This window comes from Furipterus horrens, unplaced genomic scaffold (genome assembly GCF_987537825.1).
Source record: "Furipterus horrens unplaced genomic scaffold, mFurHor1.1.pri manual_scaffold_5, whole genome shotgun sequence".
Lineage (NCBI taxonomy): Eukaryota > Metazoa > Chordata > Mammalia > Chiroptera > Furipteridae > Furipterus > Furipterus horrens.
Window position 1 is genome coordinate 127,160,506 of NW_028327175.1, and position 16,602 is coordinate 127,177,107.

The 16,602-nt window shown below is 47.0% G+C and overlaps 1 protein-coding gene across 5 annotated transcripts in view; it reads right to left on the minus strand.

Annotated features, from left to right (window-relative positions):
- Nucleotides 1-16,578, minus strand: part of UBFD1 (ubiquitin family domain containing 1) — a 43,741-nt gene extending 27,163 nt beyond the window's left edge. The window contains exons 1-7 of one of the 5 annotated variants that reach the window (XM_090277746.1): nucleotides 16,489-16,570; nucleotides 15,957-16,295; nucleotides 14,841-15,049; nucleotides 12,378-12,443; nucleotides 12,119-12,224; nucleotides 7,760-7,842; nucleotides 4,617-5,138 (exon numbers count right to left, since the gene is read on the minus strand). In XM_090277746.1, coding sequence (XP_090133872.1) covers nucleotides 5,028-5,138; nucleotides 7,760-7,842; nucleotides 12,119-12,224; nucleotides 12,378-12,443; nucleotides 14,841-15,049; nucleotides 15,957-16,295; nucleotides 16,489-16,513 — 939 coding nt within the window. In that variant the 5' untranslated portion in view covers nucleotides 16,514-16,570 and the 3' untranslated portion in view covers nucleotides 4,617-5,027. Of the gene's footprint in view, nucleotides 1-4,616; nucleotides 5,139-7,759; nucleotides 7,843-10,549; nucleotides 10,619-12,118; nucleotides 12,225-12,377; nucleotides 12,444-14,840; nucleotides 15,050-15,956; nucleotides 16,296-16,488 lie in introns of those variants that run through there. The other 4 variants (XM_090277750.1, XM_090277748.1, XM_090277749.1 and 1 more) reach the window with 4 other exon arrangements.
- Between the last annotated feature and the right edge of the window lie 24 nt (nucleotides 16,579-16,602).

Here is a 16,602-nt window from a genome sequence, read left to right on the forward strand (position 1 = left end):
TGTGCTAAGGTGTTAACAGTGTCCTTATTCTTAGAAGATATGTGCTAAAATACCCACAGGTGAAATGTCATGACCTCTGCTCACCTGTCAAATCTTTCAGCAAAATAAAGGGTATATGTGTCTAGATGAAGAGAAAAATATTGGTTAATATTTTAACAACTGGTGAACCAAGGTGAAAAGTGTAAGATGGTAAATGTGGCATATTTCAACTGTCAGTTTGAAAATTTCAAAACCCAAAAAGGGAAAATAGTAAGGGATTAAAATTAAATAAGGGGGGGAAGGGGTAAAAACAGAGCAAGGAACTAAAAAATCAGGAGTTATAGAATGGGGTGAACAGTAGGAAAAGTTGTATCAGGAGAGTAAGACAGACTAACAAGGTTTTAGAACAAAAACAGCCTTGATATCTAGGGAAAGTAAGAGGATAATCCTGGCTGAAAGCAGCCATGTGGTGTCAGCCCAGGGCTCCTGCGGGACAGGCACCTCCACTTCCTAAGTGGACAGACCAAACAGACCACCTCGGGCAAGAGGAGAAAAAGGTCGTTGCTTCTTGCCCTAATGACTGTCTGGCTTGTGGGATCCTCCTTGCAGGAAGGGTTATTAGTTACCTCGTTGAGAAAGTGCAGACACCCCTAACAAAGGTATAGTACGATACTCAAGACTGCAGTTTACCTCCGTCTCCATCTGAGAAGAGTCAATCACCCTATTCATCTGAAGGTGCCTGAAGTAACTGTTCAGAACTGGAATAAAATCTGGACCCTCTAAAGAGAGCAGATTCTCAAGATGGGCGCCTGCCAATGTCAGCATGTAGCAGTGCCACCGTCCCTCTCTCCCATGTCAGTCAGATCCTTCAGAACTAACAATGTTGCTTCAAGATTATGAGGTATTAGAATAATGGAAAAGAGCCAGGTAGGGGCCATAAGACCAGAACCTTTTGGAAACATTTAGAAAGTAAGTGAAGACAAGAGAAGGTCCAATGGGAGTGGTGCTGGGTCAAAACGAGTTCCGACAAACTATAATCACTACTCATGCCAAGGATTGTTTTTGTTCCATTTTTGGTAATAGATATTCTCCCTCTCTCCTCCTGGGTCTTTGTGGCTGTGGTGAGAACTGGAACCCCATCTCAGTGTGTTACCAAACGGAGAGGTGGCATCCCCTCCAACACCTGGAGGCCGGCGTGGGCGGAAGACGGCTGTCCTAACAGGTGCATCGCCTTGGCAGTGACTTTGACTAATACAGACGTAAATCAAATCAACTGTCTTTCGCAAGATATACTCAAAGTCAAATGAAAAAACGACTGACCACAGCTGGCAAAAAAATGGCTCTTAGTCCAGTGCCAAATACTGGTCAATCCCCAGTATGGATTAGGCGCATGAAGAATTGGAAGAAAAAAGGAGATGCAATTAATTATCAAACTTTAATTGATAGGCTAATCTTACAGGATAAACAATAAGACAGCTAGTCAAGGTTACACTTTAAAAAAACAAAATCCGGCAGCGCAAATCTAATAGACTAAATACGTTCAACTCTTCCCAAACAGGCATTTGATTAAAAAACAATAACCAGAACAGAGCATACACAAGGAAACATGGTACTTACATATACTGTCAATTCATTCTGCAGAACTCTTTTAACAAAGAAAAAGTAAAAAGGTCTTGAAATTTGGAAAGCAGTAGAACCACTCAGCCTGGCAGGTAAATGGACCAGGTGTTCTGTACTCTGGAGGACTCCTGACCACCTATGACTTTAGAGAGGCCACCAGGCCCTATTAAGAAAGAGACAGTTGTCAATCCTAACTAGAGATGCCTTTGTCACGAAGCCTTGAAACAAAGGGACCATCCTTTTCCACAACAACAGGCATGAACAGAAGGATGGAGCAAAAGAGAGGTTTCCCTCAGAAGAAAGGGTGGAAAGGCCAGTCATTGCATGGTCCACGATAGAGGGTCCATCCCTTCCCTCTGCCCCTGGCAAAGAAAGGGTGAGTCAAGAACAAGAACCCAGGACAGCTCTTCCAGGCACATAGTTAAGAGAAGAGAAAAGCAAGCCCCTTTTGGCTGAAATATGACAGGTTTTCAAAGCCGTGGCAATGTGGCAGTTAGTCTCTTTGGCCCTTGTAAGATAAAGCAGCAACTAAAGAGTCTACTGAGGCCTCAATGGCCTCCTATATCCACAAATTATAGGAAAGTACATCCTTAGCTCAGTTCAATGTCATTAAGAAGAGATAATACTACTTGCAGAAGGCTCATCATCAATTAAAATACTAACACCAAACAGTTCAGCAATTCAAAAGTCTAAGTTCTCTGATCAAGCTGACACAGCTGAGTGACTGGCCTCCATGGGGATTACTTTGTCATTATTCACCAAGTCACTTCAGGGAAAGAAAAGCATGGCATCTGTGAGCAAAGACCTGCAGGAGGACCACCAGCACAAATTCCAGAAGAGAAAGCAACCCATCAGGTGGCTCAGAGAAGTGCCTGCAGGAAAAAGATGACAGGGAGATAGCCTTCTCCCTGCACAATGGAGGCCCTCTCAGAAGCAGCTCCTCAGTCCAGCGACATGCCTTGTGTCACCATGAGGGACAGTTATGACCCAGACAAGGAGCTGGTCCCCTCTGACAGTGAAGGAACCGCACAGAACTCATCCTGAGGAAACAATAACACTGTGATGTATCTAAGGGGAGAGTGTCAGCTTGCTAACACAGATTAAGTCTCAGTACATTCTGGACTTTAAGAAAAAAAGGAAGAGACTGCTCACCAGACTGAGACAAGACAGTGAATACTGCTGGGACCCAGACTCAGATCTAATTAAACACCTCTTCCAGGACTTCTGGTCCCGTCCACCTCTGTTCTCTGAAGGCTTCCAGCAAGATCTCCATGCAGACAGGCCCAGGAGGCAGAGCTCATGACTGTTTTAGCAGATTCAATGAGCCCCATCACACAGCTCCACATGATAACATGTCACTTACATTATTTATATATAGTATCTTGAAGTAAGGAAAAAAGCACCATTTTACTTAAAATAAAAAGGCTCACAAAGGCTTTGGTCCTATTTTGAAATGACACCAGCCTGAGTGAGAAGCAGTTTGGCTCTTGGAGAGCAAAGACACACAGTCTCACTGGGAGAAAGGGCCGTCTGACGAAGTGGCAGCCACACAAACGGAAAATGTGGAGACCTGGTGGGAAGGGCCTCTGAGAGCAGTGGTGTGAGGCCAGTCTAAGGACGGAGACACCTGCTTCCAGAGAACAGAAGTGGTATGTGGCACTGTCAGGACAAGTCTCCAGAACAGGGACATTGGCCAACAAACCAAGACAGTACTCGGCTTGCTCCATGACCATGTCCTCTGCAGACCTGTCAGCTGAAAAAGAGGTGCATAAGGAGCGCAGAAGTACTGTTTTCCGCAGGAGCTGCAGCCAACAGCACAGAGAGGCTGCAGTCACTATTCCTTTTTTTAAGGACTGAAAACCAGCAGTGTCTTGGACACCACACTTCACACACATACTTATATCCGCCCCCAAACAAGTGTAGACCTTTCTGCCCAGATGCCTAATTCAGAAATGACTACACCATGAGAAGCACGAGTCTGTCTATACTGGCTGATTCCTGAACTACAGTTCGGAGGGAAGGGTGCAGAATACGATCATTAACTGGCTCACACATGCTAATACATTTCACAGAATAAGGGGAAACAGCCTAGAATCCAGAATGTCAGCCTTGCTATGAGAGTCCGCAGCCAGTGAGGAGGACTGCAAAGACAGTAGCAGAGAAACAGCAAACAGCACAAGGATACCACAGACCAAGAGACTTTCCCTCATTTCAGTCAACCAAGCCACAAGGAGACAACCGAGTTCACATATACAAAGAACATAAAGGCTAAAACCAGAAGAGGATACGCTAATCACAAAGCAATTCATCCCATTTTTGATGTTACAATACATCGCCAACCCCCTAGGTCAGATGTCTTTTTATTGAGAAAGGCAGCATCTCTGAACCTGGGATGAAGGACAATTGAACACAACACATGAGCAGAAGGAACAGATGGAGAAGCATAATTGAAATACTCATTGGCCTGCTTAAGAATTTCCTGAAACTTCTAAAGTGGGCCTGTGACTATATGGCTGTATAAACTGTCTTCCAGCTGGCTCCTCCTCAAAGAGGCCTGTGTCAGCCTGGGAGCTGTGGCTTTTGGAGCAGCACAGCCAGGCACACCCATGCCAGGCTGGGCGTCAAAACCAACTCAGTAAGGGCTGCAGACAACCCAGAGATCAGTGCCCAGAGGGCAAGATGTTCTGACAAGTCACTGTGAAACACTCAGCTGCTCACCAGATACCACAGCACGTGTGAGTACTCCCTGACGGAGACCCAGCACTTCCCTCTCACCACACACGCACGGCAGGAGGAATGCCAGGAAAGGAAGCAGTGATGAGGTGCAAAAGGAGGAACTGACCATCTTTGGGTTTTCAAAACAAAAACTCAAATCTAGGAAATGAGAAAATAAAAAATGGAAAAAATTATATCTGCATCAATGGACAGAAAAATATGGCTTACCAACCCTCCCACTTTGCATACAATTTTATATGAAAAAGAAAAATAATACCCCAACTCATCACAACACAGTCCAAATGTTTACAACCAAAGATTTATGAAAATATTTCAGTTAAAATCACTTAAAAAAAAGCAGAAAGCTTTTGACCATTCCCTTCTAAACAAAACCTTGGCAGATCTACTCTCAAACACACGTAAGAGTATTCCACACAACACATTCAGAATTTGGATTTATTGATTTCTACTGTACTGACTTTAAAAATGGTATGAGGCTGACTGCAAGAAAGGGAACCGGTGATTTTAAGTTAAAATTAAGCTAAGGGTGAAAGAACATCACCTCTGGCTTCAGTCGCTACATCACCTTAGTTTGGATATAAATTGTTTTTTGAACTAAGTTCCAGAACTCTGAAATCCAGGGATGCTGCAGGCCTCTCCCAGCAATGTCCTTCACTTTGGGTCAGTCTCCTGGGCCAGAGGTGAAAGTGCTTTCAAAAATACTGCCACTTCCCCAGCACAGTGTCTTTGATTGCATCCACATATTGAGTTGGAACCCAGTACACCCAGTAGTAAGACGCTTCCGTGGGGCCCAACTGAAATGCCTGGAAGGGAAAAAGGAAAACCAAGCAACACTTCAGAGGTTGGGAGACTGAGCAGCAGCACAACACACACAGGGAGGGCTGAAAAGTGACTTAAAAAAGGAAGGGAAAAAAATCCTGCAAGTGGCAAGCATTCTCTTACCCCCCACCCCCCCAAAAAAGCAGCAGCAGCAGCAGCAGCAGCAGCAGCAGCAGCAAGAGTGATTAAGCATGGCCGACCCTGGAGCAGTGGTTCCCAAATCCAAGTGCATCATCAGAGCCACTGGGAGGGCTGGTTAGTCTCTGACTCGCACGGCTGGGTTGGGCCTGAGAATCTGCAGTTGTAAGGAGTTCCCAGGTGATTGACACTGCTGACCCAGACACCCATTTGGGAACCACTGCCCTAGAAAAACTGGCACACATGCACAAGGAATGAATGTTCAAAGCAGCACTGCCAGAAATGGCAAAAACCTGTAAACCACCTACATGCCCATGAGTGAGGGAATGCAAAATTAAGTGACAAGCCCTATTCATATGAACATTGGATCATTTTTAAAAGGTATGACCTGAGTCTATGGTAAGTACAGGTAGATCATAATGTTGACCCAAAAAAGCAAGCTGCAGAATGATACATACCATACCACTTATGAAAACTGAAAAAACACAAAACAGTACTGAAGCTTTTTTTGTGGACATATATGAAAATGAAAGCAGAGCAGGGAAAATTCACATAATAGAAGGCAGTGTGGGAGGGGAAGATGATGGGGACGAATTCACTGTTCGTAAATTTTCTTTTATTAAAAAGTGATTCAAAGCAAATGATGGAATACTTATAATTGTCATTTCTTGGTGATGGATATATGGGTTTATTATAGTACTCAGTGTTCTTTTCTGTATATTTAAAGATTTCTCTAAAAGTAACAAAGCACAGCTACCCCCTTCTAACATGAACTCTAACATGTTAACCTAGCTAGTGAAATGGTGTCTGCAGAGGAAAATAAATACTTTCATCAGGACAAAGGTAAAGGTGCTAATGGTGTTTAGAGAAAAGAAGGGCGATCAGAGCCACCTGCTGCCAGAAATGACTCCAGAAAAGAAAGAGTATTTAATCAAAATCTAAAGCATTTTTCAGCCACACCATCAATCACTTAAGAGGTTCAAACTGGCACTCAGCTTGTGCAAACTCCTCTCACCAGGCTGCCTGAAAACTGGGGCTGCAAACTGGGAAGACAAATGCTTCAAAGGGCAGTGCAGGAGACCAGATGAAAATATTAAAATTCAACATTTAAAACAACAACAACAACAAAAAACTGAGTGGGAAAACAACCCATTTGCAGTCCTTTAAAGACTACCGAGACTAGAAGAAATACCAGAGGATCCAAAAGAAGCCCTGGGCTGCGGTCACCACTCTCAGAGGCACCCAGGAGCTCTGCAGCCCGGGGGCTGCCATCCCAACCACAGCCTTGATTCCATGCCTCCCCAGTGAACTGACAGGCACGGCAAGGTAAGGGACAGGACTGACAGATGACAGACCTTCCCTAGAATCCTGGGATCTGCCATCTGTCTGCAAAGGACTGCCATGATGCTAGATCCCCTTTTTACTGGGCTCTTCCAACGCCTCCCTCTGCCGTGGCCTTTGTAACACCACCACATACCAGTCAAACCAGTACCGTTCCTCCTCCCTTAGGTGGGGCCAACGCAGCTACGTCCCTGTTGGTTGGCGCTGAAAAATCTGTCTCTTCAGAGAGAGAATGGCAGACAGCTGCCCTCATACTGTCACTGCCCAGGTCAGGTCCTTGACATAGCAATTTCAAAGTCCAGGTGGCTAACTTAATTTTTAAAGTGGACTCTCCAGCCCTGACCGGTGTGGCTCAGTTGGTTGAACGTCATCCCGCAAAGCAAAAAGTTGCCAATTTGATTCCCAGTCAGGGCACATGCTTGGGTGGCAGGCCGGTCCCCGGTTGGGACATGTGCAAAAGGCAGCCAACTGTTTCTTTCCCTCTCTTTCTCCCTCCCTTCCCACTTCTCTAAAAATAAATTAATAAAATCTTAAAAAAAGAAGTGGGTGTGCCTAGGCTGTTCAGTTCATCACTGAACTCCTGCTTTGTTCTGCAGAGACTTGGGCAATGTATGCCCACATTGCGTCTCAGGAAAACACAGCTGTGTTATAAAGTGGATCTCCACAAGGACAATGTCCACAGACCCGGCCTCCCCACAGGACCGCAGCCATCTGATGGCTATAGCCTGGGAAGGATACCATTGCAGAAGGGTAAGGCCGGGTGCCCCAAACACCAAGACTAGTGGGAGGTTTTCTTCTATATGCAAGACAAAAGGTTCAATGAAAACCCACAAGCCATTCCTCCTCATTACATTTATTCTCCTGGTCTAAAAACAAAATTACTACAACTAAAAGAGAGGCAAAACAAATCTAACATATCCCCTTTAAAATGTAGGAAGGTGGGAGGCGGGGCTGCAAAATAAAAGAGAACTAGGACTAGGTCATGGACTAAATTCTAAGTAGATGAAGGAAACGAACATCTGAGACCATGTGTCTCCTGAATACTGAGAGTTCTCAGTTCACATCAGTCCCTGCTAAAAGAGCAGAGGCTGGCACCAAGAGAGGCCACAGCATGCCAGCTACTTACCATCATGTGGTAGTCTTCATGTCCTTCGATGGGTTCACTGACCACATTTTTAATGGAGCCCATGGGTAATTTCTCAGTCCGCTCTAGGTTGAGAGGAATGACAATCATTATTCAAAGGCTCTCCTGTTCTATTCCTGTGACTTAGCAGTTCCTTGTCAGGGCTGGTGGCTTTGGAGTCTACTGTAAGCTCAAGTCACTGGTGCCCTCGAGGAATGATGGGGCAGGACCTTCTGACAGTGACCCTAGAGTCCTGCATGGGAGCTGGGAACTTCTTAGGAGCAAATGGGGACCAGGATGTAGCAATGGCATCAGTCTCTGAGGACAGAGGCATTTCTTTCCTGGTGTTATTTTTTAAAGTTAAACAATACCAAAGAAATTCCACTGCACCCTTACTGCCCAAACTCCGCACTAGCTAAAGCCTTTGATGCCTGGGACAGGCAAGTGGACCAAAAGCAAAGAGGCACCAGCATGCCCCTGGGGCTCCCACAGAAAGGAGGACTGCTGGGGGTCTGCAACCAGTCTCTGTCCCAAGGTCCTGCTCACTTGCCCTCTCCCCATCCCTCTCCTTACCCCCTACTCCTCCATATACACATGCTTGGAAGTTCTTAAAACATTGACACCTTCTTATGATTAACACTCAAGATACCACTCAGCACACAGGGTCAGAAGACATTTTGCAGCAAGTTTAAGGGTGGCAGGGATGCAAGAGGCAGAGACGAGGGATGCCTGCAGGAAGAGACTGATGGCAGTGAGCATGTGTAGGAGGAGAGGAGGGGACGATGGCAGGAGAGGTATGTATGGAGTGCCTGCCACCAGGAAACCACCACCCAGAAAGCAGCACACACCTCGGGGATGGGAGAAGCGCTCAGCAAACAGTTAAACCAAGTTTAAGGAAAATATTAAAGCCACCCTTGCCGTGGATCAGTGGGTTGAGCATTGTTATTTGAAGCAAAACGCCAGTTTGACCCCCAGTCAGGTCACATGCCTGGGTTGCAGGCCAGGTACCTGGTTGGGGGTGCGCAAGAGGCAACCGATCAATGTTTCTCTCCCTTTCTTTCTCCCTACCTTATCCTCTCTCTAAATAAATAAGTAAAATCTTTTTTTAAAAAAAGGCAAAAACATTAAAGCCTTTGCAGAAAGGAAAATCTGGAAAAGGCAGAATGAAAACAGTAACTTGACAAAAGAAATCAGGAATTTAAGGGCCAGGGTTCTAGTCTAACTAATGAATTGAGACATTTTATTTCTGTGCTGTGGGCCTCGGTCTGTGAATAATGGGGGTGGGGAAATGGACCTGAAGACACTCACTCAAGTTTTGACTTTCAGTGGCTTAAAAAGTGGCCCACAGGCAGGACCTGACCAGCTGTGTCTTTAAGATGGAAACTTCTTAAAACACGAACCATCTTGAAATGTCTAGCAATTTTCACATAAAAATAAGGATTTCTGGCTTCTTTTGAAAATGTATAAGATGTAACACTCCTGGGGCACACACTCCGAAGCGCCAAGCAGCTCGTCACAGATGCCACACCCCTACCAACAGGACACAAGCACCCCCAAGGCAGCTGCAGTGCTCCCTGTGCTTGCCATTCACATTTCCTGCTGAAGGCCTGTCCTCCTCACTCCACTGGGCCTGAGGCTGCTGAGTCCTGCCACCCACACAAGCCACCCAAGTTTGCCTGTGTCACGCAGCAAATCCCCCTTCCAAGAAAGAGGTCTACTAGCCGCCTGGCACGGTCCTTCTACAGCAGCGTCCTGCCAGCAGCAAAATGAAGCCAGGGGCTGGGAGCCCTCGCCCAGAACGCGCTGTCCTCTGAGGGAGTGCTTATGACACTCAGGTGGCGGACTCATGGGTAGGTGAGAAAAGAGCCTGAGCTACACTGACACAGGCTCTAGGTGGGCGTGACAATCTCAGCTGTGGCCACCCTGAAGGAAGCCGGGACTCGATGGCCACACTCTTCAGGAAGGCTGGCAACTAAAAAAGGCTCCCAATAGCGCCGACGCGCCGACACACCGGGCTCCTCCACAGCTCTCCTTCATGCAAAGCAGGAGGGTGGCCGCTCGCACGAGCTGAGGCAGACCTCCAGCACAGGCAGTAGGTTCTCCTGAGTCCCTGCCATTAAGATGTGTTTCCTACACAACTTCCTAACACGGAAGTGTTCCCTGTGGAACCAGAGAGCACGCACAGATGAAGTTCTCATCTAGACTGCCTGGCTGCACCCACCCTCTGGGCCATCGGTGTCCTTCTGGGCCAGCCTTAGCCACTGCCTTCCATTCGGCTGCCCAAGTGAAAGAGGCAGGGCTTCCGTGAGTCAACATGACGACAGAGGACTAAGCCCAACCACCTGCCAAGTCATAGAGAAGCTGGCAGCTTACAAATGAAGCAACAACAGGGGATGACAGGACCAGCTCTGCAGAAGACAATGACCTACTAAAAGCGGTCAAAGGCCCTTGGAAGAATGGGGGGCCCTTAAGTAGTTTGCAAAACTTGCTCTGATCATGCAGTTATAATCAAAGATGAAAGAAAGAATATAGCAGGTTATCACACAATCATTAGAAAACTCAAGCGTTTTTGGTATTTCAGTCTTTGTTCACTTTAAGAACCAGGATGGGAGTGAAAATAAGACACTTACTTTCATATTTTAGATGATAAAACTCTCACTCCCCATCACCCCAACCCTGATTATTTTCCGTAAAACTCTAGTCCTATTTGAAAAAGAATCATACTACCGGTCTGTCCCTGAGACCAATTAGCCTCAGAGGACAAAATCCCCTGTACTTCTCTTTAGCGTTTACCTCAAACACTGAACACCTACAGTGCTGGCAGAAACAGGTGAGTTAGGCATGTTCGGTCCCCTCCGGAATCTAACAGGGGACAGACAAGTCAGAGAGTAATGAGTGCTCTGGGGACACAAATGAAGTTCTCTATGACAGAAGCAGCAGGATGGAGAACATATCAGGTAAGGCTTCATTAGGAAAACATTTAAGTAGGATCTTGGAAGATTTTATTATAACAAGGAATGAGAAGAAGGCTTGCAGGTAAGTGCACAGCATGAGCAAAAACCCAGAGCTGTGCAGAGCATGTGGAGGAAGTTCGGCGAGTGGTGCAGCTGGAACACACAGGGTATGACAAGGCAAGCAGGGCAGGAAGCTTGGTCAAAAATTTAAACTGGGGTCGCATCACTGAGAACACTGGACACTATGGTTAGGCATTTGAACTTTGCCTTAAAGAGCCAAAGGTTTCTGAGCATTAAAACCAGTGACAAAAAAAACAGTACAGAAAATGGGTGGAACAGAAGAGATCAGAGATGGGGCAGGAAAACAGGTTAACTTCTTTCATGAACCAAGTTTAGAGGTGCTAGGAGTCTTAAGCAGCACGATGAAGTGGCCAAGAAAGAGACACAGGTAATTCTGGAGAATAACTGACAAGACTTTGATCCATCTGGGGGAAGAAAACGGGAGGATAGTCAGAGACACATCCCAGCAAACAGCAAACCTAACCCAGCAAGCACAGGTAGGAATTGGAGGGCGCATGCAGAGGGCTACCAGGTTGAGGAGCTGGTGGCGGGGTGGGGGGGTCCCCGGTACCAGGAAAACTGCAGCTACTACAGGGCCAAACTCTAATCTACTGGGGCCAGGCAGGTGACGTAAATGGAAGATGCTGACTATATATAGGCTAACTAAGACAGTGAGAACTGTCAGCCATGCCCATGGGAAACTACTACTCAGCTCCAGCTGCTTCTTCCCATGTGAGCATGCAGGTCAAAACTGGCTGGACTTTTTGATTTTTTTCAAGAGGAGCCAAAGATCAGATCAAGTGAGATTTCCAAGTTTTTTAAAAAGATTTATTTACTTTTAAAGAGGGAAAGGGAGGGAAAGAAACGATGGGAGAGAGAAACATCAATCGGTTACCTCTCATACAGACCCGGACCTGGGACTGAACCCGCAACCCAGAAATATACCCTGACCGAGAAACGAACCAGCAATTTTTCGATTTGCAGCACAATGCCCAACCAACTGAGTCACACTGGTCAGGGCAAATATCCAGTTTTCTATAGACTGTGTGTAAACACATAAAACCCTTGTCTGTGGACCAGACCTGGCCCTGAGGCCACATATCTAGGACCTCTGATTTTTTGGGTATAACTGCAGAACCAATGTTTGATGGATTGGCCCTGAGATCAGACTGAAAAGAATGAGGGAAAAGGGTCCAAACAGAAGGTGAGCATCTAAAAGCAAAATCAAAAGAAAGGAGCATGCAAAGCACAGTGGAGATTTCAGAATGAGGAGCAGAATCGCACTTGAGACAGTGCTGCTGGGTGCCAGAGGTAGCAAGTCAGGAAGAAGCTGCAAGAGGAAACATACCTTTAGTGCCGATCCACAGCTGGTCTTGTTCTAGCTTAAAGGTGAGTCTCACTTTTCCTCCAGACTTATTGTACATGCCAGACAAGGGGACAGTAGGCAGGTGTTCCTGGAGGAACGAGAGTGTAGTAAGAGAGGGAGGGACCAGAAACAAAAGAGGATAAAACAGGAGAAGGGACAGGATGCCAGGATGGGAGCACAAGAATCTCAGGAAGTCAGGTGGGCCTAGTTTTCAGAATGCTCATGAAGGAGTGCAGCTTACCTGGGCCCCCTTAACAGACGGCATCACATCTTCAGGTTTCCCTTTATCCAACACTTTCCTGTGTTGCTATAACATAAGTCAGAAGAGATCGTTAAATGAAAGTTGACTGCATTTTTGTTATGTTACTATCTCAGAAAAACAGGATGAAAGAAAGCCTTAATGTTCTAGTTCAAAACTTATACCGTCTACAGATGGGTCCTCTGACACTACAGAGCAGCGCTGTACAGCACAACCGTACTTATGGAAACATGAGGCTATTAAGCACCTGAAACAGGGCTAGTAGGACTGAGGACATAAATCCTTAATTTTATTGAATTTTAATCAGCCACATATGGCTATCACACTAGACATCAAAGTTCTAGAGAAAGTAGGATTTCCAGACTGCTAATTCAAAGAAAATCTCCTTCTTTCTTTCCAACTCACCACTGAAAGGATTCAACATCAAGCTAAGAGAGCCACAAAGGGCATTACTCTCCTGACAGGTACAAAATGACAGCACTTCTGTCAACTTAAAACTCCCAAAGACACTCCACCGATGCTGGTAATCAGCCTAACTGCCTAAAGGGACATTTCCTTCACCAATGGAGACTCATCTACTGCAGAAGTCTCCCCTGCTGCCTCACCCTCAACTTCAGCTAGACTGAAAGCCTGAAGAACCACATTCCCAAAGAGAAATGCTGATATTCCATAGCCTGACATTAAGAAGTCTCTAACCCAGCCCACCCCAGGAGTTTGAGGCAGCTCCTCATGGGTTCTAATAAGTCTGATGGCCCCTGACCAGCTCCTGATCAGCCCACACACTGAAATCTGACTTCCGCCCCATCTATGGCTGTATAGGTAAAGACACTGTTTAGTAGAATTAGAACTATGGGGCAATGAGTGGGCAGAGAGTAGCAAAGTAACCAAATTTAAGCACCAGGTGACCATTAGCTAGCTCAAACCCTCACTGGCATGGCAGAAACCTCCAGTAGGAATAAACTCAACACTGCCAGACTGCTAGCAAAGTGTCCCCTATACGTCAGACCCAGATTCCTGAACAGCTGATGAAAAGTCACGAGGATGGGTCCCTCTCGTAAGACCATATTATGACTCACAACTGGCACTAATGAAACACAGCAGCATGGATTACAAGCTCAATTTGACTCATACCTCACAAGTACCTATTGAAGAATTTCCCTTGCACTGTGGAAAACAGTTTGAAGACTGTTAGGCTAGCATTAGTAACTCAAAACCTGTATTTAAGAGGCATGTATGCTCCCAGGGTGTGGCCAGTGGGAATGCTCACTCACACCTACATTCTCATATTTGACGTTTTGCACACGTGGGAAAAGAAGACAGGAACATGGAAATGAACTCAACTGGTTATAAGACATTATAACCCCATATTTGTTGGTGAAAGTGTCCAAATAAACACCTTTCAGATGTTAATATAGGTTTACCACTCCTTATCTGAAATGCTAGATAGATGTTCTGAACATTTATAAACCCCAAAGGTTTTAAGGGTTTTATAAATGTAACACAGTTTTAAAATACATTATGTAATACACTCCACAGGGTCTGGACCAGTACTTTGTCACCAAACACATTAACATTTCTATGGTAAAACATGCATATTCACACTAATCCTGGTCAGGTTTTCCTGCCATATTTAGAAAAACATGTTTCGGAGGTTTGGAAGCACACATAAGGGAATATGGGCCTGTAACAGAAAACTGTGTCCTTCTTGCACTGTTGGTTATATGCCTGGGTGCCTGTAATCACTAAAATCAATGTTGGTTCCAGCTAGTGTACTCTACTTAGGACACAGGTTAGGATGAGAATACCTTTCTCCTGGAACACTACTAAGAGTGCCAGGAGGCTGCCTAACAATGACTGGTGTTTGCTGGGTGATAAGATCACAGGTGATGGCTCTCCCAACAAGCTCCAAACTAGGCCACAGAGAATATGAAAAATTGGGCCCCCATTTCACAGACCATGAGGGGGTAAAAATCAGCAGTTATCTTTCTAGTGAGCTTCATTTGGCCTCCTGAAATGCTCAGTTTTAGAGGAATCTCTGAAAACTACTGATTTTTATGCCTTTCCAGAAATTGGCTTGTTGATTTGAGGGGAGCACCACACCAAAAAAGAAATGTAAGCACTTGCACAAAATGGAGACTTAGTTCTAGCAATGGCATTTTTCTCTGGCACTAAACAGGACACCCATGATTCTGAAGCCTGTCCTTACAAAGGCCTTATCCTTAAGTAGATAGACTTGAGACACACTGACCCGCCAGATGAGACAAAGTTGCAAATCTCAGGTAGTTGTCACCTCCACTCAACAGCCAGCCGCACCCAACTGCTGCCATAAATTTCCATCATGGGCCCTGTCCAAAAAGGAGCTTATTCTAGGGAGAATATCACCAACCATGGCTCCAGAGGACAAAGCCTCAAACATCCCAGGACTAACAATCATGATGAACTCACTTTCTGCCTGCACAGCGGCTCCTTCTTGTTCTCTTCGGTCTTAGCATCCTGTTGTGCAGAGTCTTTGGGCGTGTTTACTGCTAAAACGTCATTTATTGTGGAGCCAACCACCATGATCTTGGCTCCGCTGGTCACCTTTATTTCCCTCAATGTCTTATCTTCAGGGACGAGTCCTTTATACATGACTTTCTGCATGGCTGGCGGGAGACCTTGGGAAAAGGTAGCAAACAGTGAAAGAATCAAAAAAACATCCTTGGACCAGACCTCTTTGGCAACAGACCCTGACGTGAATACTGCTCTACCACCTCTTACCTTTGCACACTTGGGCAATTCACAACCTGTCTCGGCCTCAGTTTCCAGAACTTTATATTACCGATGACAGTAGTTCCCTCTGCATGGATTTGTTTTAATGGTTACGAGAGAGAACAAACAGTACTTAGGGCAGCACCTAGTATTCAGTAACTGCTCAGTAAATACCAGCTGTCATTCATTTCAAGTTATTCCTCAATCTTATTACTCAAATATTAAGTGAGAGACCACAGGCCTCAGGAATACAAAAACCAATAAGGACCAAGTTGTTTTTATGGACCTTACAGGCTACATGGAAAAAAGCTTAAAAAATAAATAATTTCAGATGGCAAAGTTCTATAAACAAAAGATAAGGCCAAGTAACAGGAGCCCCTGTGAAGGGACAGGCATGATGGTTACCAGCACTACTGCCTAGACTTCCCTTATGAGAATTAGCTGGTATTTGCTAAAGGTAAATCCCTAACCGCATTTCAGGCCCACTGAATCAAAGCCTCCAGGACGGAGAGCCTGGAAGCTGTCGATTTAACGAGCTCCTTAAGTGGCTTGTATTAGAAACGTTCGTGCGACACTAGTGAGAAGCCGGGGCCTAAAGGTCAGGCCTGGGCTTCACTCCCCGCTCAGGCGCTTACTGGCTACACGACGCAAGTCTCGTCGGCCTGCCTGAGTATCGGGCCCCCTAGCACCCATCTCGGGGGCCGCAGTGCGCGCTGCGGGGGCCGACACCGGGGCGGCGGCCAGCACGCTGTGAGCCCTGGAAGCCGCAGCAGAGGCGGGGAAGGCGGCGGCGGCGGCCGTGCCGGGGCTCACCTGTGATCGAGTGGATCTTCTGTTTCAGCTCGGAGCCTGTGCTGTCCAGGGGCAGCCTCACGTCGTGCTTAGTCTTGTTCCAGATAATCTTCAGGTCCACCAGTTCCCGGCCCGCAACGCCGCCGCCCGCGTCCTCGCCGTTGCTCACCGAGGCCCGGGCCGCGGGGTCCCCGGGGGGCTGCGCCGGCGCCGGCTGCAGGCTGCTGCGCGCGCCACAGGCGTTCTCGGCCACCGCCCCCGCCCCCGCCGCGGCTTCGGCCTCCACGCAGTTGAGGGGCCGCGCGGGCGCCTCAACCGCGACGCTCTCGGCCTCCGTGTCCATGCCAGCCTCCTCCATGCCTGCAAGGGGGTCAGGGGTGGGCGCTCGCCGCGGGCTGGGCCTGGGGGCGGACTCCGTCCGGGCGCCGCCGCAGCCCGGCTCCCGAGCCACTTATGTCCCCACCAGCCCCCCACTCCGGGCCAGGCCGCATCCACGAGGAGAGAACGCTTCACTCGGGCCCGACCCGGGCCCCCGCCACCCTGCCACACTCACCATCCGGGGCCCCGGCCGCCGCCATGATGATTGTGTACAACACCCACCGCGCCCGCAGGGGCCTCTGGGAAAAGGAGAGCTCGCTGAGATTGGCCTCCGGAGCAGCCCCTAGTA